The 26,947-nt window shown below is 37.4% G+C and overlaps 1 protein-coding gene and 1 long non-coding RNA gene across 6 annotated transcripts in view; one reads left to right on the top strand and one right to left on the bottom strand.

Moving 5' to 3' along the window:
- Positions 1-210: 210 nt before the first annotated feature.
- On the bottom strand, positions 211-17,980 carry DTWD1 (DTW motif tRNA-uridine aminocarboxypropyltransferase 1). Of its 4 annotated transcripts, XM_075506096.1 has the most exons (7): positions 17,816-17,940; positions 17,039-17,346; positions 14,980-15,261; positions 13,746-13,889; positions 12,185-12,461; positions 6,384-6,628; positions 211-1,627 (listed from the first exon to the last, which is right to left on the bottom strand). In XM_075506096.1, the coding sequence occupies exons 3-6, from the start codon at positions 15,253-15,255 to the stop codon at positions 6,399-6,401; spliced, it is 927 nt and encodes a 308-aa protein (XP_075362211.1). In that variant the 5' UTR covers positions 15,256-15,261; positions 17,039-17,346; positions 17,816-17,940; the 3' UTR covers positions 211-1,627; positions 6,384-6,398. The 4 variants fall into 4 exon arrangements, with proteins under 4 accessions (XP_075362211.1, XP_075362213.1, XP_075362210.1 ...); XM_075506098.1 differs by lacking the exon at positions 17,039-17,346 and having other exon boundaries at positions 17,857-17,980; XM_075506095.1 differs by lacking the exon at positions 17,039-17,346 and having other exon boundaries at positions 17,816-17,947.
- A 5,997-nt stretch (positions 17,981-23,977) lies between these two features.
- Positions 23,978-26,947, top strand: part of LOC142411719 (uncharacterized) — a 91,170-nt gene continuing 88,200 nt past the window's right edge. For both annotated transcript variants that reach the window (XR_012776244.1, XR_012776245.1), the window contains exons 1-2: positions 23,978-24,423; positions 25,039-25,115. This is a non-coding gene — a long non-coding RNA (uncharacterized LOC142411719). The remainder of the gene's footprint in view (positions 24,424-25,038; positions 25,116-26,947) is intronic.

The following is a 26,947-nucleotide window of genomic DNA, read 5'->3' as shown; positions in this document are numbered from 1 at the left end:
AGTAGAGGTTAGGTTTTCCATGTGGAAACCAGCCTAACTCATTATGCTGAAAGCCTCAAGAGTCCTAAAGTATGTTTAAGACCAGGACCTGTAGACATTAACACATATAGACATTAATATGACTAGAGATTATATCCAATCATTGTTGATAGCATGTCTGTTGAAGATGATACTGAGACATAAAATGTAAAAAAAAATGAAGAGTGCATGTTATTTACCTCACAGACAACTTGTTTATTACAGTTACATGTTATTCCAGATCATATGCACAAAAATGTATTCTCACAGAGTAAAGGCCAGGTCTCATCTCAGTTTGGTAGGACAGAAGGTATATTATAAAATTTACAGTTACATTAATAGGTTTACATGCTGTTGTTTGTAATAAAATTACATTGAAATAGAGTAAATACTAGCATAAACTGAGGAATCTATAAACTAATTGCATATTATTAATAAAAACCCAAAACATCAGAGAAACACTAACTGTGGTTCGATTATTTTATTCTCCACTAAGTAATCAAAAGACAGAACAGAAAACACCACGTTGCACTATATATAATATGAATTTTCCATCAAGGGTCATATATGTGCATGTTCACTGTAGGTGTTCATGCACGCCATTACTTGAGGCAAATGCATTTTCCTTAGTACTAAGGTGGGTGTGCTCTTGCTCCTTTCTCCTGTTCTCTGCTAAACAAATGGCAGAGCATGATCCATAGCATCTCCTCTGTGCAGGTGAGTCAGAATTTCTGTGTAGTTCAACACTCTCTGAATTTTTCTTTGCAGTTTTACTCTTTTAATTGCTTTGGAATAACCTGTTTACCCCTTTGGCCTCTCTTGGCATGCCCTGTTAAGCCTGGATGGATGTGCTTAACTTTTTTTTTTTTTTTTTTTACGAATCTAATACTTCAGTGCTGCTTGGAGATGCAAAGAAAATATGATACTTTATAAGACAAGAGTAGGGAACTACACTAGACTCATTAGCAGCGATACTCAGAATAGTGAAAAGGTATGAAATATTATTTGTTTTTCCAGTCTATTGTTTGGAGGGATAATACAGCACTTGTGCTGGATAGTGCATTCAAACTTAACAAATTAATTTCTTGTCAAACTACTCATCTGTGTACATTAACAGGCTCAGCTATATGTCTGTATCTAAAGTATACATTTGCTCTGTACGTATAATAGTTTATTCTTTAATTTTGTAAACTCTGATACCACACTTTGATTTTCTTTATGTTCCCTAAGACAGAAACAGCATAGGAGCAAATCTTTGGCTTGTGTCCTAATGCATTTATCGGTCGGAGGGAGGTATACATTTATTCATATTACACATGTACACATACTTCTGTATAGCTCTTCTATCCCTGTTGTTGGAAAAGCAGAAATTTTACCATCAGAACCTTTGAAGTAATAATACTCAGCCCTTAGATTTCATGCTGAGTTCAACTGGCTTGTGGGTGCCATGTTATCTAGAGGCAGAAATTAACTTTACAGGCACGGGAAGTGAAGTGCACAGGATCATCGGTCAAGTAGGACGCAATCTTGGGTATACTGGTGTGGAGCATTCTCTTCTGTTCACTCTTCTGTGGTATGTTTCTAAACAGCCTATTGCAACACCAGTGGTCTGAAAAGTCAGCAGTAAAATCATAGTTGATTTGAATGTGACAACAGCACCAGTATTGCTAAAGTTAGACAAAAATTTCCATTTTCAGTGAGGGGAAAATACAACGTCTGTTTTGCATTAGAGAAGTAGTTCCCACCTCTTGCTGTGGGACTCAAGAACTATTTGAATTTTTTTTTCTGGCAGGTAGTGGTAAAGAAACCACACCGCTATGAGTGTTTTTAAAGTTTAATGTGATACACTACTTCCAAATTCTACAGCATCTGATTTCTCTTCAGAATCCATAAAATGGCAGCAATGTGTTATCTTTCCCAACAAGTGAAGAGGAAGAATGTTGTAAATTTTTCATATAACCACTTACTTTGAATATCAGTATTACTAAGTGTCACCAGTCAAAATCAACATTCTTACTAATGACAACATTGGAATTTTACTGAAAAAATGTTTCTCAAGACAAAGGGTAACAGTTCAGGAATTATTTTGAGTTGTTCAGTACCTCAGTGGGTGACCTCATATTCTGGTATCAATAGATACCAGATATGCATCTTACTGCCACACAATCTTTTCATCTTAGTGGGAAAGCTTTCCTGTTTTAACATTGCTGCAGTCACCGTTAAGTTTTGTGTTGCAAAACAAGTTGAATTGATGAATTCAGCTGATGCGCAGCTTTTTGGAATACTTTGAGACACAAGTCAGTGGTACCTGGGAGTGTTGTAACTGCATTATAGTAAATTATGGGAAACTAATAGGAAGTTTTCCCCCCTCCTTATTTTGGTATTTTCAAAGATAGCGATAGGTGGAATGGATTTTCACATCACATTACATTTTATATAAGTATGCTAAGACCATCATTTATGAAGATGATAGACTGATTTTTAAAGCATTCAGGCAAAATACTGAAACTCAGTGCAAGAGACAACCAAGAACAGATCACTACATTGCTCTGCAATTGGGGCTGAAGAAGCCTATGTGGAAAACCAGATGGACTCAAACTGAAAAAAAATTGCAGTAGCAGTAGCAAAGGATTTAAACCAGGTGAAATTACAAGTGCTTTGGAAGGTTCTGCTGTAGGTTCCAAGTTGCCATCTCTTTTCAGTCGCAATGTATCTTTACCCCATGCACTGACATGACCCTTTATTCAACCTAGACTTGGATGACTTTTGTGCTACCTTCCAGGAAAGGAATTGTTTTTTGCAGCTCCCTCTCTTATTCATTTTGAGAAAAGGATTAAATCCTCCCTCTGACCAAGCATACAGGCATGCTAAAGTGAAGCCACTTCACGCTCCTGGCCAAACAAAGAACAAAAATACCCACAATAAGCAAAAGCAGATGGCTTCAGTGGCAGGAAATGAATGAGCCAGACTGCAGGTAAAATGGTTCTCTGAACACATCTTGGAGGTTTGTAATGACAGGTTCTTTGTTATCTGGGGCCTCCCCACAGGAGGCCAGATGTCTTCTGTTGTGAAAGGAGATAGATAGAGATGCTCTTCCTTTTCCTCCCCCTTTAACTTATGGCTGTTTAAGTTAACTGCTAATGGAAGTAGAAGCCTGTTTTCCTCCTTGCTCTCTGATGTTTTTGGAAACAGAAGAGATAGTTAGTGAAGGGGTATTCTGATATGAAAGAAAAGGCCCAGAACTGGCCTTTACCTCCCCATGACCCTCATTTTAAAGAACAGGGAGGTCAGTGCTGCTAATTGCACTTGAAAGGATTAACCACTTGATGGCTTTCATTTGGTGGGACAAAACTATTCTTTAGTCTCAAAGCTGGAAAAATGTATCAGCGGTATTGAGACAGTTTCAGTGTGAGGTGGATGACTTGGTTGGTTTGGCTTCTTATACCAGCACTGAAATTAAATAGAGGATGTAAATCTTTTTACAGAGGGGAGAGCAGGAGATGGGAGAGAAGGGGCAACTGCATCTGCTGCTCAGACAGAACAGATTTGCAGCAGAAGTGACAATAACCTCCTTCCTGCCCTCATAAAAGGTTATCACAGGAATATCAACAGACTATGATTAATTACAGATATTAGATGTGCCTCCATCACTTGGTGTAAGAATGACTCTTGCATTACACTGAGGTTGCACTGGAAGAAAAAGAATCTGAACCCAATTCCTGGACACAGTGTTCCACATTTAAAACCTTTTCTGTACGTTGATTTCACCTGAGAATTAAAATTAATTTACTTTTGGAATAGATTCTTAATTCCCATTGTTCAAATAAAGTGAGGTACATAAAACTTAAATTTGGAAACCATTTTTAACCTTATGAAACTATTTTCCAAAAGTAACAAAGAACAGCTTATATAAGCTTTTATCTGACCTCTGCTTCTTAAATAAAAAAACATGTTTTCAGGGAAATGTGTCTTGGAAGTAACACTCCCCCCGCTCCCCCCAGATTTTTCTCTCTGGTTCTTGTAAAACATTAGGTCAGTGGGTTCATTTTATTTTTGTTTGTTTAAAGTGGGTGAAAGTTTCCTTCTCAAGCTATTATACTTGTGTGATTTTTTAAAAAATATTACAGCAATCTTTGTTTAAGAAATACAAGAACAGATGGAAATGTCAAAAGACTATCAAAATTCATACCAAAGGAAATAGCATTAATCATTGTAAAAAGCCAAAATAACCTCTCAATAGCAATAAGAACCAAATGAATAAGAAATGTGTTGTTTCAATAGCACTGAGACATGACTGCTGATTTTTCTCATTGCCTGGCACATGAACTCACAATATACTTAACAGCTGTGCCATTATATATGTGTATTTAAAAACAATCTTTCTCATTCTGACTTCAAGCCTGTGTTTCTCGTGGTGCTGTTATAGTTCATGCACACTTTACGTGCACTCATGTAACTTAATTGCATTTCTTTTTGCAAATGGAGGAGATGTGTTTTGGTTGTCCACTGAAATGCATTTTTATATGCTTTCACTTGTGCAGATAGGCATACGAATCTGCAGACAAGTATGACTTGCAGAGAGAGTGTATTTGTGTCTTGTGTTTTAAGCAATATTAACTTTGATTTAAATATCTTGAAGCATTAAAAAACATAGTACAAATCAGTTGTTTGAGCCTGTATGGATTGCTGTGTAGCCTAAAAATATTTTCTTGAAGTATTTTTCAAGGCACTCTTTCTGTGTTCACCAGGGTGTGAGGGTGCCCTCATGGAGAGTATGCTACAGGTGATAATTTAGCCAGATCTGCTGAGGAAAATATACAACAAAAACTTCGGAATTTTTGTTTAAAAAATAACCTATTAAATTTTTCAATCTGTGTCACTTCAACAAGATTTTGTTTTTTCTTAAGTAACACACTTCTGACAGTATTCAGAAATATTTATCCATCTTATATCATACCTCTAATGAAACATTTTTCTCTACCTTAAGACTATAATTTTTACCAACATGAATTTTTCTGGCAGAACGTCCTAGTATGATAAAAATATATTCGTATAACTCTGCTTGTAAAGATAGAGCTTAGGTCTGTTACCTCTGCCAGCATTAGCTGTACGGTATAGCTTGGCAAAGACACTTGTATAATTACATTCACATGTGATGACTCTGTCAGCAGTACTACATACCAGCAAAAATTTCATCAGCATAGACAAAGTCTTATTTATGCTGTTCAAATTTGCACTATTACTGCAAAAGAAAAAACACAGCAGATTCATAGTCTGCCTAATTTAAGGAAGTCTTGTCAGAAATGTTATGGTTGGAACCACCATCTTCCTTATTTCTTGTCTCTGCAGATTACTTTGTCTTAGGTCCTGCAAAAAGATCAAGTTTTCAGATCAAGTTTCCTGCAAAAGGAGTTTTCAGACAACTCCTACAGTGCAATGAGCCCTTTCTGCTGCTTAGAATACAAGTATGTGGCATCCGCAAAATTTTACTGTCTATGATATGCCGTAGTGACATTTGTTAAGTTAGCGTTCCCAAAAAGAATAATGATATTTAATAATAATAATAATAATAATAATAATAATAATAATAAACACTTAACTAAATTAATTTGTTTGAAGAAGTCTAAAATTATCCAGGAAGTTGAGAATAATCTTAGTATAACACTATGTGAATGGTACTATAGAAATCATGCATTGTATAATGATGTTTAAAGAGATTGCTTTTTTCTATTACTAGGACAATTTTCCAGAATTAGTCTTGACAGTACATAATTTATATCCCATTCACTTAATTAATGTGGTCTTTCATTTTGTATTGGCACCCCCTCCCCCCGAGTTAAATACCATCAGAATAATTTAATTAAGTTTTTGATGTCATGAAAGTGAAATCAGTATTACTGGGTAAAACACAAAGAAAACACCTGAAACAAAGTATTAATAATAATAACAATAACAATAACAACAACAACAACAACAATAATAATAATAATAAAAAGCTAGCATGCTAATTCCTTTTTACAGTTAAGAGAGATCACTCCTTATGGCAAGAGGGGCCTTATTTCTTGAGGGCCCCAGCTCAAGAAATAATTGCACTGTGATGAGCATGTCAGGTCTGTAGGTTCAAACACAGCAATATTTAGCAAAGCATAACTGTTTTCAATTAAGAATTTCTAATCAGACTGCTCATCTGAGTAGTTCTACAACCTCAAGTGTGCAAGACATGAGGTCTGCAGCTTACTTTTGGACAAACACTGTAGCCATTGTTAAGAGTACCATCTATTTCCAGAGTTCAGTTAGACAAAAATAGTTACATTTGTGCAGTTTATCATTACAAAAGAAACAAAATAAAAGGTGGTGTTACTTACCTATAGACAAACATCTTACTCTTTTCCTGCACAACACTTGGCATTTTTAATCAATGTGTACATAAATGAAAAGAAAAAAAGCAGATTATCATATTGTCCTTTGTAGTTCTCTTTCAAAATCTCCTGATGATAGTCCACAAGGAAATAATAAATTGCTTCTATTGTGGAAAGGTATGTATCTGGCTTTCCCTTCTGATGACGCCAAAAGCAAGTTTTCCTTGTCTTCAACTCAATTTGCAGCAACCCTGTCAAGAGAAAAAGCTGATAGATTAGACAATGTGGATTGGTGGATGGGATGCCAAACAAGTCTTTAGTTTTGTTTTCTGACTTTGCTGCTAGCCTGCATTAAAATAATTTCTCTTCCTGTACCTCCATTTTTCATCTGTAAAATGAAGGCAATAATTTTATTCTCCTTTGTGGACCACTTTGAAATTGGATGAAAAAGTGCTGTAAGTTTCAGGTTACAATCCTCATTATTTGCAATTAAAACTTAGAAGTTATCCCTTCATTCACACAGCCGCACAGCCCTCAGTAAACTGCAGGGTCTCTTCAGACGGGAAGAGTGAAACCCACACTTACAAAGACTCATCAATGTTCATAAAATGATTAAGCAAACTTCATCTTTTGCAAAGCTAATACCTTTCGAGTGTAAAACGGAATCCCTCAGACTGTTAGTTTTGCTGAACCGAGGAGTATTTGCTAAGAGCCAGACACTTTTCATTTATGCTTGTTAAGTAACTGAAATCTCACTGGGATTACTCAGGAGTAAGTATGACAGAATCTGGTCATTAATTTTATTAGAAACTAAAAGCATTCCCACTTGAGATGAAAGAAAAAAAATTGGTCTCTGTATGGCATATGAAAATCTTTTATCTACTACAGTATCTGTAACTGTTTTACTACTCAGATTAATTTTAAACGTGTATCTTGATTTTTATGCTCCTTAAGATGCACAAACTACTCAAAAAAACCTTAATGTGTAATCCCTTTGTAAACAGGATGGACAGTTGGATTATAAAGAATAGCGTATACACCTGGCAATACCAGGATAAGGTTGTAAGATTATCTCTTTCTAAATGTTAAAATCAGATACTAAGTGCGTTCCATGGAATGGTTTAGTACAAGTAATAGTATAAATAACAGTATGGTTTAAGAATTGCTTGGAAGTTATGGACAGAGAAGTTTCCGTAAGGTCCAAATTCAGGAGCACCAACTGGCCTATAGCCTAGCACCTGTAATTCTATACTTTTTACCTTCAAACTACGTTTAATTCTTTCTACTGTAATTGCAAAATGGATTTAGTTGTTTGCTTTGCAGTTAGTAATGTATGATATCTTGCATAGTAAAAGAAATCTCTCCTACAGCATTGTTAAAAAAAATGAACAACAGGAGATTTCATCACTGAATTTAAACGTTATTTTTGGCATTTTGGAACCAAAAATTCAAAACAACATAGTCTAATTAATTATTACCTCTAATAATTCTATACAAGTATATTCACAATAGTAACAGGAAACTGCATTAAGCTTGTTTCCCTCAAGATGTTTCAATACTCGAATTCTCAGCCCTAACCAAAGTGAAAACTTTCATCAAATTCAGCGACGTTTCCACCTTAACAGCAGTGAACTAAATTTAGGGAACGATTCCTCCAATGTAAACTCCCACCTATTTGTGGTTTGAACACAAACAAAAGTTCATTGAAGGCAAGACCGCTGACACTACTGAGCTTACCACAAATGCAGGATCAGTTAATTTCAAACAGAATTTTAGGAGTTTTGTAACAAAAAAATTAGAGGGGGTTAAGGGTTACAGTTTACTGAGCATGTTTCTATCATCTGTACTGTATTTGTATCTATACAGCCAAAGGCAATGTTTAATTACACACACTGATTGTTCATATGAAAGCTTACAATACTAAGGAAATCAACATGTTGGTTTTGCTTTTTTAGCATTCGCATACTTTGAGCTCACCAGAAATAAACATTTCTATGAATCTGAGGCTGAGCAAAATGGAAATGCAGCTACCCTTAAATCTACTTAAGTAATGTAACCAAATTTCCCTTACAAAAGTTACTCTCCTGTGTCTTATGGCAGACAATACCTTTCAGAGAGATCTCCCACCTTTCCTTAGGCCTCCATTTTTTCCTGATATGCTACATCCTATTATAACAGGATAGTCCCTGTGCTCCCTCCACTATAATAATCGAATGCTCAAACCTGTAGGATCCTATATTCATAGAATCATAGAATGGTTTGGGTTGGAAGGGACCTTAAAGATCATCTAGTTCCAACACCCCTGTCGTGGGCAGGGACGCCTTCCGCTAGAGCAGGTTGCTCAAAGCCCCATCCAACCTCTGAACACTTCCAGGGATTGGGGCATCCACAACTTCTCTGGGCAACCTGTTCCAGTGCCTCACCACCCTCATACTGAAGAATTTCTTCTTTACATCTAATCTAAATCTACCCTCTTTCAGTGTAAAGCCATTACCCCTTGTCCTATTGCTACAGGTCCTTGTAAAAAGTCCCTCTCCAGCTTTCTTGTAGGCTCCTTCAGGTACTGCAAGGCTGCTATAAGGTCTCCCTGAAGCCTTCTCTTCTCCAGGGTGAACAACCCCAAGTCTCTCAGCCTGTCTTCATAGGAGAGGTGCTCCAGCCCTCTGATCATCTTCATGACCAAACATTAATCATGTTTGGTCATTGATGTTACATCTAAGAGAGATTCTAAGTTCTTATCAACAAGATGTATGTAAGGGGTAAAGTTTACACACGTGCTGAAGCCTGAGCCTCCCATCGCCTCTTTGTCCCTGTCCTGGTTTCAGCTGAGATATAGTTAATTTTCTTTATAGTGGCTGGTATGGGGCTATGTTTTGGATTTGTGCTGAAGACAGTGTTGATAATACAGAGATGTTTTAGTTGTTGCTGTACTAGTCAAGGACTTTTCAGCTTCCCGTGCTCTGCCAGGTGCAGAAGAAGCTGGGAGGGGGCACAGCCAGGATTGTTGATCCAAACTGACCAAAGGGCTATTCCATACCATATCACGTCATGCTCAGTATATAAAGCTGGGGAAGAAGAAGGAAGGGTGGACATTCGGAGTGATGGCGTTTGTCTTCCCAAGTAACCGTTACGCGTGATGGAGCCCTGCTTTCCTGGAGATGGCTGAACACCTGCCTGACCATGGGAAGTAGTGAATGAATTCCTTGCTTTGCTTTGCTTGCGTGCGCGGCTTTTGCTTTACCTATTAAACTGTTTTTATCTCAACCCTCAAGTTTTCTTACTTTTGCTCTTCCGATTCTCTCCCCCATCCCACCGAGGGGGAGTGAGTGAGCAGCTGCGTGGTGCTTAGTTGCCGGCTAGGGCTAAACCACGACAGTCCCTTTAGTTTGTATAGTGAACTGGGAGATTCACTAGTTCAAGAAATACCAGTGCTGAAAATTTTAAGTAATGACTAATTATGGTTTGTACCTATGGCAGCTAGTAAGAGTCTAAGCTCTTACTAATGTGCCTACTGTTATTTTAATTATAATGTTAATTTCCTAAAGAGGTAACAGCTTGAAACTATTTCAGGCAGGAATTCTGCTCACTTCCTAATCTTTTAGATCCCAAGGTTTATGAGTAACTTAAGGATTTAGGCTGAGGAAGAAGGGGTTTACATACCTTGGATTCATCTTGCCTCATATCTTTTAGAAAGAATGTGGAAACTCATGACAGAACTCCCACTTTTTCTTTGCATCACACCCCTGCGTGTGATTTTGAGGGAAGAAGAAAGATGAAAATGTGAGAAGAGGACAAGAGATTTGTCAGAAAAAGAGGATGAGGGAAGTTTGCCTCAGAGAACATCAACTTACTGCTCTCAATATCCTAGCCGTGCGTAGGCAAAGGCTACCATTTTCTTGTGGAAATGAAAGCAAGCACAGAAACTTAAAAAAAACCCAAACTACATCAAACTACTAAAGCAGATGTATGATTCAGCCTTGTACAAGAGCATGTATAAGCTAATAAAATAAGACATTTGGCTAATACAAAGTGGATCACACTTACAGGAAAAAATACCAAAGCAATCTGGTTTTTGGAGCAAACCCCTCTCAGCTTCTTGTGCACCTCCAGCCTCCTCACTGGCAGGGCAGTATGAGAAGCTGAAAAGTCTTTGACTTAGTGTAAATACTGCTCAGCAACAACTAAAACATCCGTGTGTTACCAACATTATTCTCATCCTAAATCCAAAACACAGCACTACACCAGCTAGTAGGAAGAAAATTAACTCTATCCCAGCCAAAACCAGGAAAGTGTACAATATAAAAATTTCATCAGTTTATGCTTAGAGAAACTCTGCCCCATTCATCTTGGAAGGCAAAACTGCAATCTCTAAAAGGAGTATTAATGCAACTTATGTCCTTTATGACAGGCACTAAGGAAAGCAATGAATGCACGGCTTGTGCACACTGTTATACCTGCTGTATGGAGGGTAAAATTCTCCCCTGGGTGTGGATAAGAGACTGACTTGCATGACACTAGTCACACCTTACAGCAACCCTGAAAGGTGCTCAGGGAAACAGAGGACTGGAATACAGCTGGAACAGAGATGTAGTTCTAGAAAGGAGGGAAGAGTCCACCAGATCAGCATTCACATGGAGTAACTGGAAACCATTCTTTAAAAGCTCCAAAGTAACAACAATCACAAATTTTTGACTGATATATTGCGTAAGCTTCCACAGAAATCTTTGGTTCCCCTGGCTGCCTGTTACTTTAGTTAAATTTATACTTTTAAAATAAGTTCCAAATGCTTTACAGTAACTTGCAACATGCAATTACTTCAATCTTTACAGTAATACTTCAATTTATTTGATAGAGTATGTTTTGTGTTAAACCAAATACTTAGTAACAGGATTTTAATTAGCCAATACATTATACTAACCTGTGGGATTCTTTAATAAACTGACTATACAGCAAGGCAACATTAATCTTGCATGTAAGAAGGCTGTGAAATTCCTTGTAGGGTCCAGTGCAAAGCAGGCACTAGTAAGCAGTTATATACATATTACACCTGATAGCCTGTCTCCCAGCTAAGTGCACCTTTTTTCACTAATGAAAGTATTTTCAAACTCCTATTTATCTCAAAGGAAATGGAATGCTATTGCTAAATTGTTTTATCTTTTGTGGTTTTATCTAGAATACTTAACGGTAAACTTCTTGTAATGAACCTAAGACAAAAAACTTTTGCAGAATTACAAGCAGGGCACTCCCCTTTTGTCTGGAAAGTAGTGAGGTCATTGAAATAATCATGAAACAAAGAACTTTACTAGAAAAAGAAACCAAGCCATGACATACTCGCACTGTATCTCCTGCATCCCTCTTTCACCTTCTAGTGGCCTGTCTGCCACTAGTGTGTACAAAAATTCTCCCCTGGGTCTCCTGAAAAGGCAGATAGCCACCTGCAAAGGAAATCCTTCTGGCTTCCTTCAGAGGTCATTCAAACTACTGGTCTTCTGTTGTCTAACATGACAGCTTCCATTCCGTGAGACTGAGGAAATTTGTTCCAACAGAGACATGGGAGAAATAAATGTAAATGCTTTCTTAATACTAGTCTTATAATTTTGCAAAACAAATTATATGACATGAAAAGCAATGGCGTCTTTGGCTCAGGAAGTCTTCTACAGCACTGAAATAGGCTGTTGAATCTTTCATGTATACTCAGATATAGGGTTAGGTATACACTTATATCATGCTCAGGTCTGTTATACAGGCATATATTTCCCTTAATCATTTCTGTAGCATTAACATCTCAATATCAACTTTTTTTTTACCTTGAAGTCGTTCATCAGTTATTATTTTGTTAGTTTGATTCCAGGTACTGTCAATAAATATTATTTTCTTCAGTCTAGTGCCTTCACTCCTGTTGCTTGAGATGCATTCATTTAGATTTTTTTCTTCTTCTTTAGGTTCTATTTTTGCTTGCTTAAGAAATGGCTCTCTGGAATAGTCGTCGTCATTATCATAAACACCTTTCTTAGTGTACTTTTGGAGATGGAAAGCAATATCTTTTACTGAAACTGAATTGGGGCCAGGAAATATAAGTGCTATCTAAATGAAGAAAAGAAAGAAATCTGAGTGTCAACAAAATCTAATAAAACACCAGGAATTGTTTCATTAAAGAACATAAATTTTCTACCCCCACCCACAAACATTTAAGTGAGGGGACGATGGAAGGGTATCTCTTAAAAATTATTCTATTGTCTAAAAGGATAAAAGACTATGTTAAAATAATGAATAAAGATACTTATTAGAGATCTTTAATTAAATGTTACCTCCATGCCTCTACTACCAACTCTAATACTTCTGTAAAAAAAAGATTTTTTCAGCCAAGACAATGGTGTCAGCCCTGAGGAAGTTCAAATTTCACTTGCCATTGCAGTATATGGGGCAGGAAGGCCACAAAGAATAGTTTCTAATTTCATTCACAAATTTTAGATCAGAAGAAATAACTTCTTCTGCCCTTGTGTCTATTGCAGGTCCCACAAATATCTCACATGAAGACCAGTGATGACCTTACTTAGTATTTTTCCAGTAGCTTATTGCAGCATTCAGAATCTGTGACTTGGAAAGCCTGAACAATACAGTCACTGCAATCTCTTCCCACTTTTGCCTGCCTTCCCCATTGCTCTTTCTGGCTTTTTTTCAGCTTCCTGCCTCTTTGCCACCTATGCTTTCCTTGATGGCTTGTTCCTTGAAGAAAATAACATCTCTATGAGATATGTATATTATCCTATTCTTCATGTGGTCAAACAATAATGAAAGTGTTAATTATGACATCAAATATGTAAGTATTACATTTCAGATTAATCACACCATTTAAATGAGCATATACATCCAAGTTCCTAGCTCACTTTTTTTCAGGCTCTGTGCTGACTGTGATAGACAATAGTTGCATTTCAATAGGTTTTCTCTGTAATAGTGAATGTTAAAAATTTTAAGGACATTTAAACACTGTAGCTGCTGAATATGATGAGCACAACACCTAACTGCTGTTTAACTTGCTGTAAGTTGAATACTTTCATATCTTTGGGCAAAGTACTTATAGTACACAATGAATCAAATTATCCATTGTCTGTGGTGGTGAACCTAGGAAATTCATGGTGGTTAGATAGTGCTACAGTTTTTCCAAGCTTTGGAGGACAGTCCATAACCACTGTACATTTGTAGGCCCAAGCTTTGAGAGAGCTCAAGATGGAGTGGAATGGATTAATAGAACAGTGCTTTCTTGCCGCTCCCTCCCAGCAGAGTGCAGCATCACTGCAGGAGGAAGTATAGAAGATGCCTCTGCATCTCCCCAGCACAAAGCCCTGCTATCTATATAGAATTTCTTACTTCATGTCTTTTTTCTTCGTATTCTGGAATGCAAGGATATTTATAAATTGTAACATCATCAGGTGCCAGGAGCTTAGCATGCACAGCAGTGCTTTTGCCATCTGTTTCATTTGGGTGTTTAATAATGTCAATCTTCAAAGGTAACTACAGTAAGAAAGAAAAAAAAAAGAAATAAGCAATATTTATGATCATATATACAAGTACAAAAATTTGTACAAAAATTTATGCAAAATCCAGCAGAAATCCTTATGGGCATGTAATGAAGACATATCTGACAATTTTTGACAATGTTTTTGTTTTAATAGGTTTAGAACTAGACTAGAGACAAGTGATAAGAAGCACCTGTTACTTTCTCTCAGTTCATGTAAATATCTAAGTATGCAATGAATGCAATTTGGAATGCTGCAGTAGTAGTGTGCTAAAACCTCTAGAAATATTATCAATATGGTAAATAAGGTGTGGTCTTAATTGGAGCAATATAACAGTCCTAAATATAAACAGTTACCTGTATTGGGTATTCACCCTATTGCAAAAATGACCATTTCAATGAAAATACACCTAAATCCACTAGGTCAAATTTCCAAAGTACTTCTAAAGTATTTTCACGATGCTTTCAAAGTACAGAGTGTCTTCAAAATGCATTTTAGTTCCTAGGTGATTTTGCAGAATGCCTCTCAGTCCTCTTTGATGGTTTCTCCATGTATTTTAGCTGAAGGACATTACACTTTTTATTCTTTATTTATATTTTAAGAGTGGTTATCTGAATTATACAACCATGACATTTAGGAATGCCTTTTAGCTCACATTTTATGTAAAATTCACTCTTGGTTATGGACAAATCATAATTTTGTTCACAATACACTCTGTTCCGGCCAGAGTTCTTAGAAACTGAAGAATGAAGGTAAGAGCACTGTAGAGAAACTTGTAAGAACTAAGTGAAAACATAGTTATTTGCACGAGAAGCTGAGTGACTTCAGCTTATCTTCTCATCTAGTAGGTACATAAATGTTTATGTGAGGACTGGAACATTGTCAGTGTTTGTACATGTTAATTCCTCAAATAAAATCAATAATTTTATCTAACTGTAGTTTATTCATACTTATAGCTGTGTTAAAGATGAATGTCCATAAAGAATGAATCAGAAAAGAACTGGTCACAGACAGACTGTCTGTTCGTTGTCCCCAGTAACTAAAAGGCACAAGAATATTATTAAAAATCCATACAAAATATTAACCTTCACAGTTGGAATTTCTTTGGTAGGGACAGTTTCAACAGGAACAAAGCACGTATAACAGTAAAACATCCTTGAACTACTGCATCGGGGGCATTTTGATCTCCCACTCTTTTTTGCCTTTTCAAGTACTTCCTGCGATGCTAACTGTAATCGTTGAAGTGGGTTATCTTGAAACGATGATGGAGTCTGCAATTCTAGACTTTCCAAACATTCAGTATTTCTTTTTGGTCCTTGAGAGTTTTCTTCATTTAAAAGTGTAGATGAATTTAAAGACATGGTTAGCTGAAACAGACAATATGTTGTAGCTGTTAAATAAAAATGCAATAATTTATTGGAAATTATTCTGTATGATCCTATTTAGCAAAACATACTCATCAAAGAAGGTATTTCCTGTAACAGAAAGAATAATAAAATAATCTGATTCAGTTGTTAGAGCACCAAGAACTCCAAATGGATTTCAGAAGAGCATGAGATAAACAGCTAGAAAGAACTTGAGATCTGTATCCTTAATGCACATATATGCACATTCATCAGTTTACTAAGATAAGTTATCCCACTCACTTAACTCATGCAGAATTACATTTCTTTTCTATTGGTAGGATCAGTGTCTAAAAGCTTGTGAAAACACTGGTAGACACTATCTACCTGGATGAGCAGTCCTATTAGTCTTCAGCATGACTACTGACAATGAATTAAACATCTACAGGACAGAAATCTATAAGGGAACAGTTAATTGCACAAACTTAGATCTCTATCCTGAAATTTATTGTGTGGGGGCAAACCAAACTACCTGAATGAAATCCCTGTTGACAGAACTTTGTGAGATAAAAGAAACCTTCCAGGAGTGAGGCTTGAGGCTGAAAAATTAGTCTCAAGAGCTAAAACATGGCTTTGGTGTTCCATATACCAGATAGTAAGTGCTGACTCAGTCTAGACTCATTCTGCAAGTTTGTATTTATTTAATAACGTTGATTTTTTTTTTCAGGCTTTCTTCGGGACAGATGTTGTGTCACCCTCTGCAGCTGGCATAAAGTTTTTACTGGGTACTCTGAGTAACGTATCAGAAACATGACTGTATGCCCATATCCAACCCAGACAGAATTAGTATTGCTGTATGCAGAGGTTCATAGTCACAGTTTTAGTGAAACCCTTCTGACTAGATCACTCAGGGTCCTCTCTGGTCTTCAAAGCAGCCCACAGTCAGGAGCCTGCATGGCCTGCAGTAGTTACAAACTGCCTTTTGCACTCTGTGCTGCATCACTTCAAAGGAAAAAAGTCATTCTCAGTATTTACTTTCAGCCAATTTAGGTTTACTTTTTCATGTCAGGGATCACACTTGTGAAATGATGTAACAAAACAGTCATGTTTAGCAAAACCAAACAAACAATAATTCCTGACATGTGATCCAAAATGAAGTGTTTAAATAAAAGCAAGTGTAATTTAATTGAAAAATAACAAAACCAAAACACTCTGCTAACTTTCCAATAAAAATTTAAAATTAATTCCAGAAAAATTAGTTATTATTTTCTGGTAAAATTAATACTCATGCATGCTATGATTCCTTCCCCTCCCCTGCCAACAAGCTCTAACTTTTGAAAGGTCAGGGATGTCCATTCAAACAAACACAAAATCTAATACGCATAGAAATTTTATAGTGCAATTTGCTTTTAAATAGCTCTGAGATAAAGCAAATATACCCTACATCTCAGACTAACTCTACTATTATCAAGTTTCCTCAAGAAGCAAAGAGGGCGACAGGCCCTGTAATTTGACATGCATTCCCAGCCTGCAAACTGATTCTTTTCAGTATAATGTCTCATGGCACTGTGGTGTTCAACTACGACACCCTGAAGCACTTTCGTTATTGATACTGACAGGAGATATGCCACTCTAACGGCACAGGAAAACCGCTGTGGCCTCAAAATAATAGCTGTTCACGAAGTTAGAGCAGTATACTTTTCAAAAAACCAGACAGCAATAGAGTTTACACAACTTGCAAAATCCAAATCTCAATTCAGACAGAAAATTTTAAGACTGTAAATAACAATTCTATCTGTACCTAATCTCCAAAACCCAGGTAAATCACTGCTGCTGGAGGGTACCCTCCACATTACAACTGCAAAACCTCAGTCAGGGGTTTTGTGTAAAGTTCATGAAGTGCCAGAAAGCACGCTCAGCTCGGTTACCGCCGTGTCCTCACTCATCTCTGCTCGCTAACGCCTGCTGCGCCATGTGGAGGCAACATGGTTCGGTCTGGGCTCGCAGGGGAACGGCTGCTGAGGAGGCGGCAGATACCCTCAACCTCGAGCGAAGGGAGTGCGCCGCCTGGCAATTTGCAGGACTGGGACTTGCTGTGGCAGGAAGCGCCTAGGGCAGCATAAAGCAGGCTGTAGGAAACGCAACGGAACTCTGAGGGGCACAGACCTTTGCTGCTGTGATGTCTCACGGAAAGTAAGAAAGCAGCTCTCCCGTCTAGGCATGACTGAATGGCCCCTATCCCCTGTCACCGCAGGGACACCAGGGCCTCTGAAGGCGGAAAGCCGCCTCCTACCGCGGCCCGGCCTAGCCGGCGGCCACGGCGGCAGTCTGGGGCCGCCCCCCGCCGCGGAGAGAGCTGCCACGCCGCCCCACGCACGGCCCCGGGGCCCCGCCACCCCCGTCGCGGCCGCCTGCCCTTCACGGGCCTCAGGGCTGCCAGAGATGCGCTGCCTCCGCGCCGTGCGCGCTCTTCTCTCCTTCCTCCCACCCCCGTGGCCTCGACGGCCTCGCGGTGGGGCGGGGAGCTCCGCATCGCATCGCACCGCACCGCACCGCTCCGCTCCGCTCCGCTCCTCACCCGCTCCCTCGGCTCCAGCCCCTTCGCGGGCCGGCGCTCACTGCAGAGGGCCGGCCGCCCGGCTCTTCTGCGGCCCTCACAGGCCCCGGAACGAAAGTATCGGGCTCGGCCGCCGCGGAGAGGAGGGGGCCGGAAGAGTGTGCCCGGGAGGGTGCTTTTCGGCGGGGAACGGTTGCTAGGGGCCCTTAGTGACGCTGAAGGGCCGCGTGACAGCCCCATGCGACAGACTGACTGACTGACTGACTGACTGACTGACTGACGGACTGACGGACTGACGGGGGGGCCTGAGGGCTCTTCTCCGCGGCGCGGTGCCTTCCTCTCCGCACGCCTCCGCGGCCAGCTGGCTGGCTGCGGCTCCGCGTTACCCCCCGGTAGAGGAGGACGGCTGGGAGCAGCCCGAGGCAGAGAGTGGCTCCTAACGGGTGGTCTCTAACATGGCATTTTGTGCTTATTTGACGGCCTCCCGCCCCGAACCATCTTTTCCACGTCTTGTGTCACAAAAACCTGAGCAGAAACCACATCCCGTGACCTGCAGGGGAGAAAGCCGCCCTTCCCAGCTGGTTTCCGTCCCAGGTTTTCCCAGCCCGCGTGAAATGTCCCCTACGCTTTACTCCCCTTGAGGCGTTTCCTCCGTGGGAGGTGGTACCGCCCCGCGGGGTCTGTCCGATGGGTAGAAGTGCCTGAAACCGTTGCGATGGGAGGCTGAAGCTTTTGTTTCACTCCCTTGTTAACTCCAGGAAAGCTAGATCACTTAGATTTTTTTACCCGTACTTTTTTTCCCCACCTAGTAGTATACGTACTAGGTAGTTTTTTCCCACCTAGTAGCATACTTAACGGTTGACACCAAGGGCTGGAAGAATTGCATTGCTGCATTCCTTTCTTGTTTTGCATCTCTCGCTAAATAGGACATGGGATCTTTTCTGTGGAATTCCTTGGCCTGGTTGAGGATGCTGCTCTACAGTAGCATTTACCCAATATTCAGTGTTCACTAACTGCATTTTTAGGTCGAAGTGACTAAACTAAAACAGTAATTTTGGTATAGAGAATATTTCTGTCGACTCAATGAAATAAAGTCTGTGATATATTAGTTGTAATAGCCTTAGGGGAAAAAGTTGACATTGTAGGCAGATTTTATGCCAAACTTTGATCTCAGTTACACCCCAAAAACCTCACTGACTTCAGTGATATTACATTCAGTGGCAGAGGATTTCTACCAGCATTCTGTTGTTACTTGTTTTGTTTTGACTTGATCCGTTTTTCATGCTAGCAGTATGTAATACATTGCAGTAGTAGGAAAAACAGGCTACATTTCACCATCCATATTTTTTTATCTCCTTATGCTGTGACAATATGTCTTGATGTGCAGTAGTTAATTATGTCGAAATAACAAAATGTTTATTGGACACAAAGAAGACTTTTATAATAGTTTCTAGAATTCTTTCTTGCCAAACTTAATTATAGTAGGTTTTGCTAAGTGTACCATCTTACATTGTTTGAATGATTTCTTTGGGTGCTTAATCCAGAACTTGTTGTTTGGGAACAAACAGAACCTGCTCATCATTTAAAAGCAGGCTCTGAAATCCGAATTACTCCTTTGTATGCTTTTATTCTATACAGTTATTTGCACAAAAGCTGTGATATTAACAAAACCATTTTTAGGGATGGTTGCTCTATCATTTTTGTTTGGGGTTCTTAATTTCAGAATTTACTAAAAAAGTAATTTTTTTCAAACTGGTATTTCTCACACTTGGTTTCTGCTCAGATGTTACGTGTAAAGTTTGAGTTTTCAATTATACTCAACTTAGAAGATACCAGTTGATTGATTTCAGTAAGACTTCTGCTAATCTGCAACCCTCACATTTCTTCCAACTTCTAAACAAAAACTCAATATGTAAGAAGAGAGCAGATTTGCCAGGTGATTGGACATTCACTTTATCTTTGGTATGTATTTTAGAAGGACATAAATAATAATAGTATAAATGTTTTGTGTGGAGGTACTGAGAAGAAAATGGAAGTTCTGCCTTTATCTTTCACATTTTTAGCACGTTGCTTGACATCTAAGAATGTGTAGTCTTCTGTTTATTGGAAGAAATTGCAATGAACATGCTCCATATATGCTATAGTGATAGCTTTGACTGTCAGTTTTAGTTATCTAAAGTTTAAATATTTGCTAATATATGTTATCTTAGGGTTTTTTAGGCATTCTGGTGAGAACAATTCTTACTGTATGTCAGCAGAAAATGCAAAAGCCTCCTTTTACTTTTGAAGAATTCTTACAGTCTCGAGATTTGGTGAGTCCAGCTACTTACTATTTTAACTGCCCATGCGTATGGTGAAGTGAACATGCAGGAGTTGGGTCCTGAGCAAAGCCATGTGAATGTAAATATTGAGAACTGAGTTTGAGCATAGATTGTATTTCCAAGACCCTCAGACAGTGGAAACTAAGAGGTTTGTAGAAATGGCAAACCTTGACGAGAGCAGCCTCTCTGTTGTTAACTTCCCGTTTTCTCAAAGCTAAACCATGGAGGTAAATTTTTGTCTGCTGTACCGTGATTTTCTATTGTTGGAAGCATGCTTGAGTGATGACACTGAATCAAGCATTGTTTAAAATATTTGATCAGTCCACAGCATTACTAACATAACAGAAAGTCCTGAACCCTGAGGTGAAAAGTTCTGATGAGTATGAAAAGGGGAATGGCTAGTTTGGCTTTTTAATGAGCTTTCTTTCTTTTCTTGTACTGATAAGACTGCTAGGGAGATCTTTGAATATGCCTTTGTATTTTGTAAAAGAATTTAATATAATGTGGATACCAGTGATTTGTCGAAATTACATTCTTTTTGGAGCAAACAGAACATTCCTTTTGACCTGCCTAGGTCAAAGTATTTGCAAGTATTGATTCACTCAAAGCCTTTAACTACAGAGCTATGAGAAAAATTGCCCTTTTGCTTTGAACCAGAACTTCTTCTCTCACAGGAACAAAGAAACAAAAAATATGTAGAAGTATTTTGATGGGTGGAACATTTCATTATAAAATTTAATTTTTTCTTTAAAAGGTATATTTTCAAGAGGAGCAATCTGACATAAAAATGGAAACATTTTAATTTGGGTTAATGTCAAAACAAAATATTAATATGTTTTAATTTTCTAATTGGTTTTACTCACCTCTTCCCTTTTAACCCTAAAATGAACATATGTGTATTAATAGTTTGCATTTCATTTGATTTTTTCTTAAAGAAATAATTTGTCTTGCTGTCCTGCTATTAAGATAGAACATGTCATTGTCTTTCAGCTAAACTAGAGGGTTTAAAATCACATTGAATACTCTGTATTAACACTTACTAAGTTATTTCAGGAAAGTGACCAATTTGATGATTAACTTCAAATGACTACCTTTAGTTTTAAAAATTTGCTCAAATATTTATGCTGCTAGTTTAAATTCTTTGCTAGATCAAGGAACAGAGCTTCTTCCTATGCTTCCAAGGCTGTTCTCAACAGATGGAAGGCATTACTGTCCTTTCCGAGAACTTAAATTGCACATGATTTTATTGGTCTCTTTAGAAACATAATAACCTTTTTTTTCTTGAGTTATCTCCTTTTCTAACTAAAAAAATTATAGTCTTTTTAATTACTCTGTGTATGCTATCATGGGCCTCACTGGCCTATTTCTGTTTTTCTGTCTTTTTGGGATGATGTAATAATCTCTGAATGCAGTACATGGGAGAGGAGGAAATCGCAGTCTATGTTAACAATGTTGCCAAAATTACAGATTCTTAGAAGGTATATGTAAAATGCATTTATACGGGTATCACAGTTCTTTATGCAAAATAAAGTTCACAGACTACCTAATTTAATCTTTGCATTTGTATCATTTTCAGAAATAACTATTTTTACTATGTACTGATTGCAGAAAGAGCGGCCAAGTCGTAGCTCTCTCGATGAGCCTTATTCTTTGGTGGATAAGTTACACAAATATTATTCCTTCAATGCTATATGTAAATATCTGTATGAACATGTTCCATTGAATGTCAGTCCACTTTCAGATTTGGAGAAGAGAATAAACACATGCATCACTGAACTAGAGAAACAAGCTGAAAAAATATTTTCATTACAGTGTGGACCAGCATATCTAGAGGAACATCTTACTGCCCTTGAACAGAGTAACTGACAGACATTGGCCCAGATAAGTGTTTACAGCTTTTCCTCAGTTTGCAAGTGTGAAGTGTCAAGTTTATAATTTAAAAAATTCTAATAAGCTGAAGTCCCAATTCTGCCTGGGTTTTAGGAACATTTTGTTTCAGGCCTAAGCAAAGTGCAGGCAAAAGTCTATGAAAACATGCTCTTCTCCACAGATCTTGGTGTTATAAAGGAAAGATGAGACATATAGAAAGACCAAAATGGTGATTTTTAAGCCTTCCAATCATTCCAGTGAGGCAGTAGGACTATACAGTGTATTAAGTTTTGTGCACATACACATTTAGATGTAGATCTAGTTATACAAAAAGTCTTTGCCTGATTAGAGCTTTTAATCAATAAAATCATCAATCCAGGCTCTATTTCTAGCTAAACCTTGCTAATATTTTTAAGACATTGCTGCTGAGCAAATTGGTGCAGAGGAAGTTCTGACTAGACAAGTGAGATGGGGAAAGCAAGGGTATATTACAGATTTTTAATTCTTTTTATGGATTAGACAAGACCAAATTTTCAAGTTTTTTCCTTGGATCCAGAAGTAGGATTACAACTATCTCTGTATGTTTGGGGGGGGAATCTTGTACTTTTTTTTCTTTAGGAGTAGTACTTCTTTTTTCTAAAGTACTTCTTTTTTCTAAAGAAGTACTTTTTTTCTTTATCTCTCCAAAGGTATTTTGTAGTTACCTAAAGTCTCAATTTTAGACCATTGCTCCTTATCTGAAGTATATTCACAGTTCATAGTATGAATTGTCTTAGCTGAAAATATTGTTTATATTATTGTGTGAAATAGCATTAATTATGAATTGAGTATTTAAACATTTTTGGGTTGCCAAATACATTGTTGAGGAGTCAAAAGGTAGAAATCTAGAGGTGAGCTTTTTTACGCTATGTGTGAAAAAAGTACACAGCATTCTGTCTTATGAATATGCTTTGAATTGGAAGTCAAAGAAATACCTCTGATACCAAACCAAGGGAAGGAAAAGTTTTGAGATTCACTCATTCAAGAGTCAGTCAATTTTTCTAAGACTACATTAATTTAAATATATTGGGTAATTGAAATTCCAAATTGGTGTGGTTTAGCCTCAGTCTAAAAGTAAGAAAACTCATGGGTTGAGATAAGAACATTTTAATGATTGAAATAGAATAAAATAATAATAATAAAATTGTAATGAAAAGGAAAACAATGAGAGAGAGAGAGAGAGAGAGGAATAAAACCCAAGGAAAAAAAACAAGTGATGCAACCACCTGCCAACTGACACCCAGCCCATCCCCAAGCAGCGATCACTGCCCCCCAGACAGCTCCCCACAGTTTATATACTGAGCATGACGTCCTATGGTATGGAATAGCCCTTTGGCCAGTTTGGCTGTGCCCCCTCCCAGCTTCTTGTGCACCTGGCAGAGCATGGGAAGCTGAAAAGTCCTTGCCTAGTGTAAGCACTGCTTAGCAACAACTAACACATCAGTGTGTTATCACATTATTCTCCTACTAAACCCAAAACACAGCACTATACCAGCTACTAGGAAGAAAATTAACTTTATCCCAGCCAAAACCAGGACACAAATACAGTGTAAATATGATCATTAGTTTTATTCATTTGGCATATTATGGTCAAATCTTTGGAGCCTAGTGTCTGGGACTTTCCAATGTGCTAGATGAGGGACTTGAAGGAGAACAAATGTGTCTCTGGTAGTTTGGAATGTCTTGATCCTGGTATTTCTTGGGTGTTGGTTAGACTTCAGGCATAACCAAGCATGAAGAGGTTCTTTATTTGAAATATTAATGTGAATACTGACAAAACTGGGCCTAAATTATTAATAACCCATTGAGTTAATATGTTAAGTGATTCAAAATTTTTAACATAAGGCCAGATCATACTTGTGATTTAGCTTATTAAAACTCAGTTAAAGTTTCTATTGAAGAAAATATTGAGATATGTAAAAATAGCAAATCCTTGTTAGATTCTTCTGAGACATCTCAGAAATTTGGCATGGGTTTAGTCATTTCTGATAGAAAATAAATTTTTGAGAAAGAAGAAACTCACAAGAAACAAACCTCGTCGAAGATTGAAGTGGTCATTTTGTGTAGTTTGACAGACTCTTAAGGGTAATAAAAGAAAGTAACTGCTAAAGACAGTATTTTTAGAAAAGGGGGTCACCAGCAAGTGAACACCGCTATTGTAGAATATTTTTTAAGTTTTACTTTAGAAAAAAATTGGTTATATGTTTGAAATAGTATTTTCTCATTGGAGCAGCTATTTAACACAAAGGGAACGTAATAATTAGCTTTAATTACTAAATGTTTTTATTTTCTTTTTAGAGCTATAACTACCCTTGTTTCAAGGTAAAACAACTTGCTTCCAAAAGACATTTGGAAGCTCCAAAGCTTTGGGACTTAGTTATAAAAGCTCAGCATTTCCAAGTATGTACTCTTTCTTTCAGTATCCTGAACAGAAGCTGCTGATAAAAAGTTACTGAAAATATTTGGACACATTCATCTTTGTGTTCCATTTTCATACTCCTTTTAGTATCACTATTAGCATTTCCTGAAGCTACAAAATTGACAAATCTAATGGTCATTTATTATTAGGAGCCCTTATAGTTGAAGGATTCTTCTTGCTGCCCTGCCCTTATGTCCTAGAGTTGACCAATAATTAAAGTACTGAAATAAGTAACATTAAACCAGTACTAAACTTGAAAAGAATTTCAAAAGTAAGGTAAACCCAGAATTAGAATGTAGAATATGTAATCTTATTGCAGTCCCCTTTGGCATATATGTTACACATCATCTTAAATTACATGATAAATTTTTTTTAAAATGTATCATTGAGTACACAGATCTGACAACGCTCAGGGCATAATTTAAGATTATGCAGTGAGATGATTATCTGTAACACCTGCATCTGATTTGCTGCAGGAATTGTAGGATCAGTAAAGTAGGATTTTGCAGCAAGTATGTAAAATATTTGAATGCTATTATGCAAATGAATTTCAAAGGATTTTCTTCTGTGGGTGATCATTCACTTTCACTCCACAGCTGGTGGGCGTGAACCTCAAAGTTGTGAAACCGATCCTGTAGGAGCAGTGTCAGACAAGGTCTGACAACATACTGAAGTACATACTCATGCCTCCCATCTGAAGGCGTGAAAAGTGAAGACATTCCTTATTTCTTTCATATGACCAACAGCAGCAAAAAGAAGCAGCTGGACACTGTAAGGGCTTCAATGTACACTGTTAATCAATGCTAGTTAACAGCTCTTGTTTGTCAGCCAAGGCAAGATTTATTTGATGATGGGCTGATTCCCTCAGTGTGTGTGCACCCATCTTTTACATGTCTGATGTGGGGTACTAATTATATGTAAAGATAAAGCTTTTGCACCTGCCCTTTGACCGAATTAGCCACAAAAATTGTAAATGACAGTTTAGAGTATTACTGCAACCCTAACCTTTCTGGTTTGATTTTTTACGCACTTCAGTGAGAATTAGCTATGGCTTTAAATACTTCAGTTACTTCACTAGCAGACAAATGAGAAGTCATAGTCTTTCCTTGTGAATTCAGTATTTTAAGTAACAGTTGAAAAAACATGGCTGATTTAGAGCTATGTCTCTCCTGTCTTTGTGATCTGCTTCAGGCAGTGATCCCTATTCCTGTGGCCAGTTAGTTGACTGGTAGGTCAGGGTAGCTTTCTCCTTGGGAAAGTCAGTTTGAGGCAGACTCAGAATTCATGGCACTATGAAAGACCAAGATGTATTATATTAGATTTTTTAATAACTTCCACTTGAAGTGGAAATGTGTAAGCTTTCATTAATACTTATTTTTAAAATGTAAATACTTAAGGTAATAAGATACAGATTAGATAAGCATACATACTTAGAGTATAAATTAGACCATAAGGAAAGAAGTAATTTATTTTATAAACAAATTTGACTTCTCACTAAAGAAACATTTAAAAAATTTGATAAGTAGCTATCCAAAATTAATTCCTTTATGCCGTAGGATCAGTAGGATTGCATTGGTACAGAAATATATATAAACAAGAGGAACAGATTCCTAACAGTCATGTGATCATAATTATCACCAACATAAAACAATCACTAATTTGTTACTGGTATCAGACGCTCTTAAATCGTGACTTTTGATCCATTTTGCATATTAAATTGTTGTTATTAATTGAAATAAAATTATTTTTATGACTTTTTTTGCAAATTAACCTATCATTAAATAGTATTATACAGAGTGAATTTCAAAATCTGTTAAAATAGTTACTAACTGATAAGACTGAAGAATATTGTAAATGTTATGTCACTTACATACTGCATTTTTCTGAATGAATTTTGACTGCTTCAGATTTATAAATGAAGGAAACTGTTAATTCCTGTCATTTGTCCAAGTCCAAATACTGTCAAGCTGACAAAAACAAGTTGTGCAGAGTGAAGAATAGATTTAAAATTCAGATTGTTGAGCAGCTTTGATAAACTCTCATGTTTAAATAGTGACCTGTTGATAGTGCTTGCTGCAAAACGTATGTGTGCACGAATGTAACATTTTTGAGAAAAAGTGTTTAAATACAAACAGAAGCATGCTTGTTGAAGTTGACAGTGAACTATCAATATACAGAAGTAATCACTAATCCTACAAAATATAAAATGTCATAATTTTTTTGCATAAAACCTAATGTCTTGGTACTCAAAGAATGGCTGTAGACCTTACTACTTGCACTGGATGAAAATCTTACGTGAATTTATCATCTACAGCTATTGCTGTTAGAGGCGTTTGTAATGCACTGCCAGAACCTGATGTAGGTTTCCGAAATGCCACATCTGTGTTTTTAAAAAAAAACGTTTGGAGGACTTATTTTAAAATTTTGTTTATTTGTGCTTAAATATGTGCAGATGTACCCAGATAAGCAAGATGCAAGGAATGTGGAAATCCTATTAGCACTTCT

The sequence above is a fragment of the Mycteria americana genome, chromosome 6, assembly GCF_035582795.1.
Source record: "Mycteria americana isolate JAX WOST 10 ecotype Jacksonville Zoo and Gardens chromosome 6, USCA_MyAme_1.0, whole genome shotgun sequence".
Taxonomy (NCBI): Eukaryota; Metazoa; Chordata; class Aves; order Ciconiiformes; family Ciconiidae; genus Mycteria; species Mycteria americana.
This window is presented reverse-complemented; position numbering and strand designations above follow the sequence as displayed.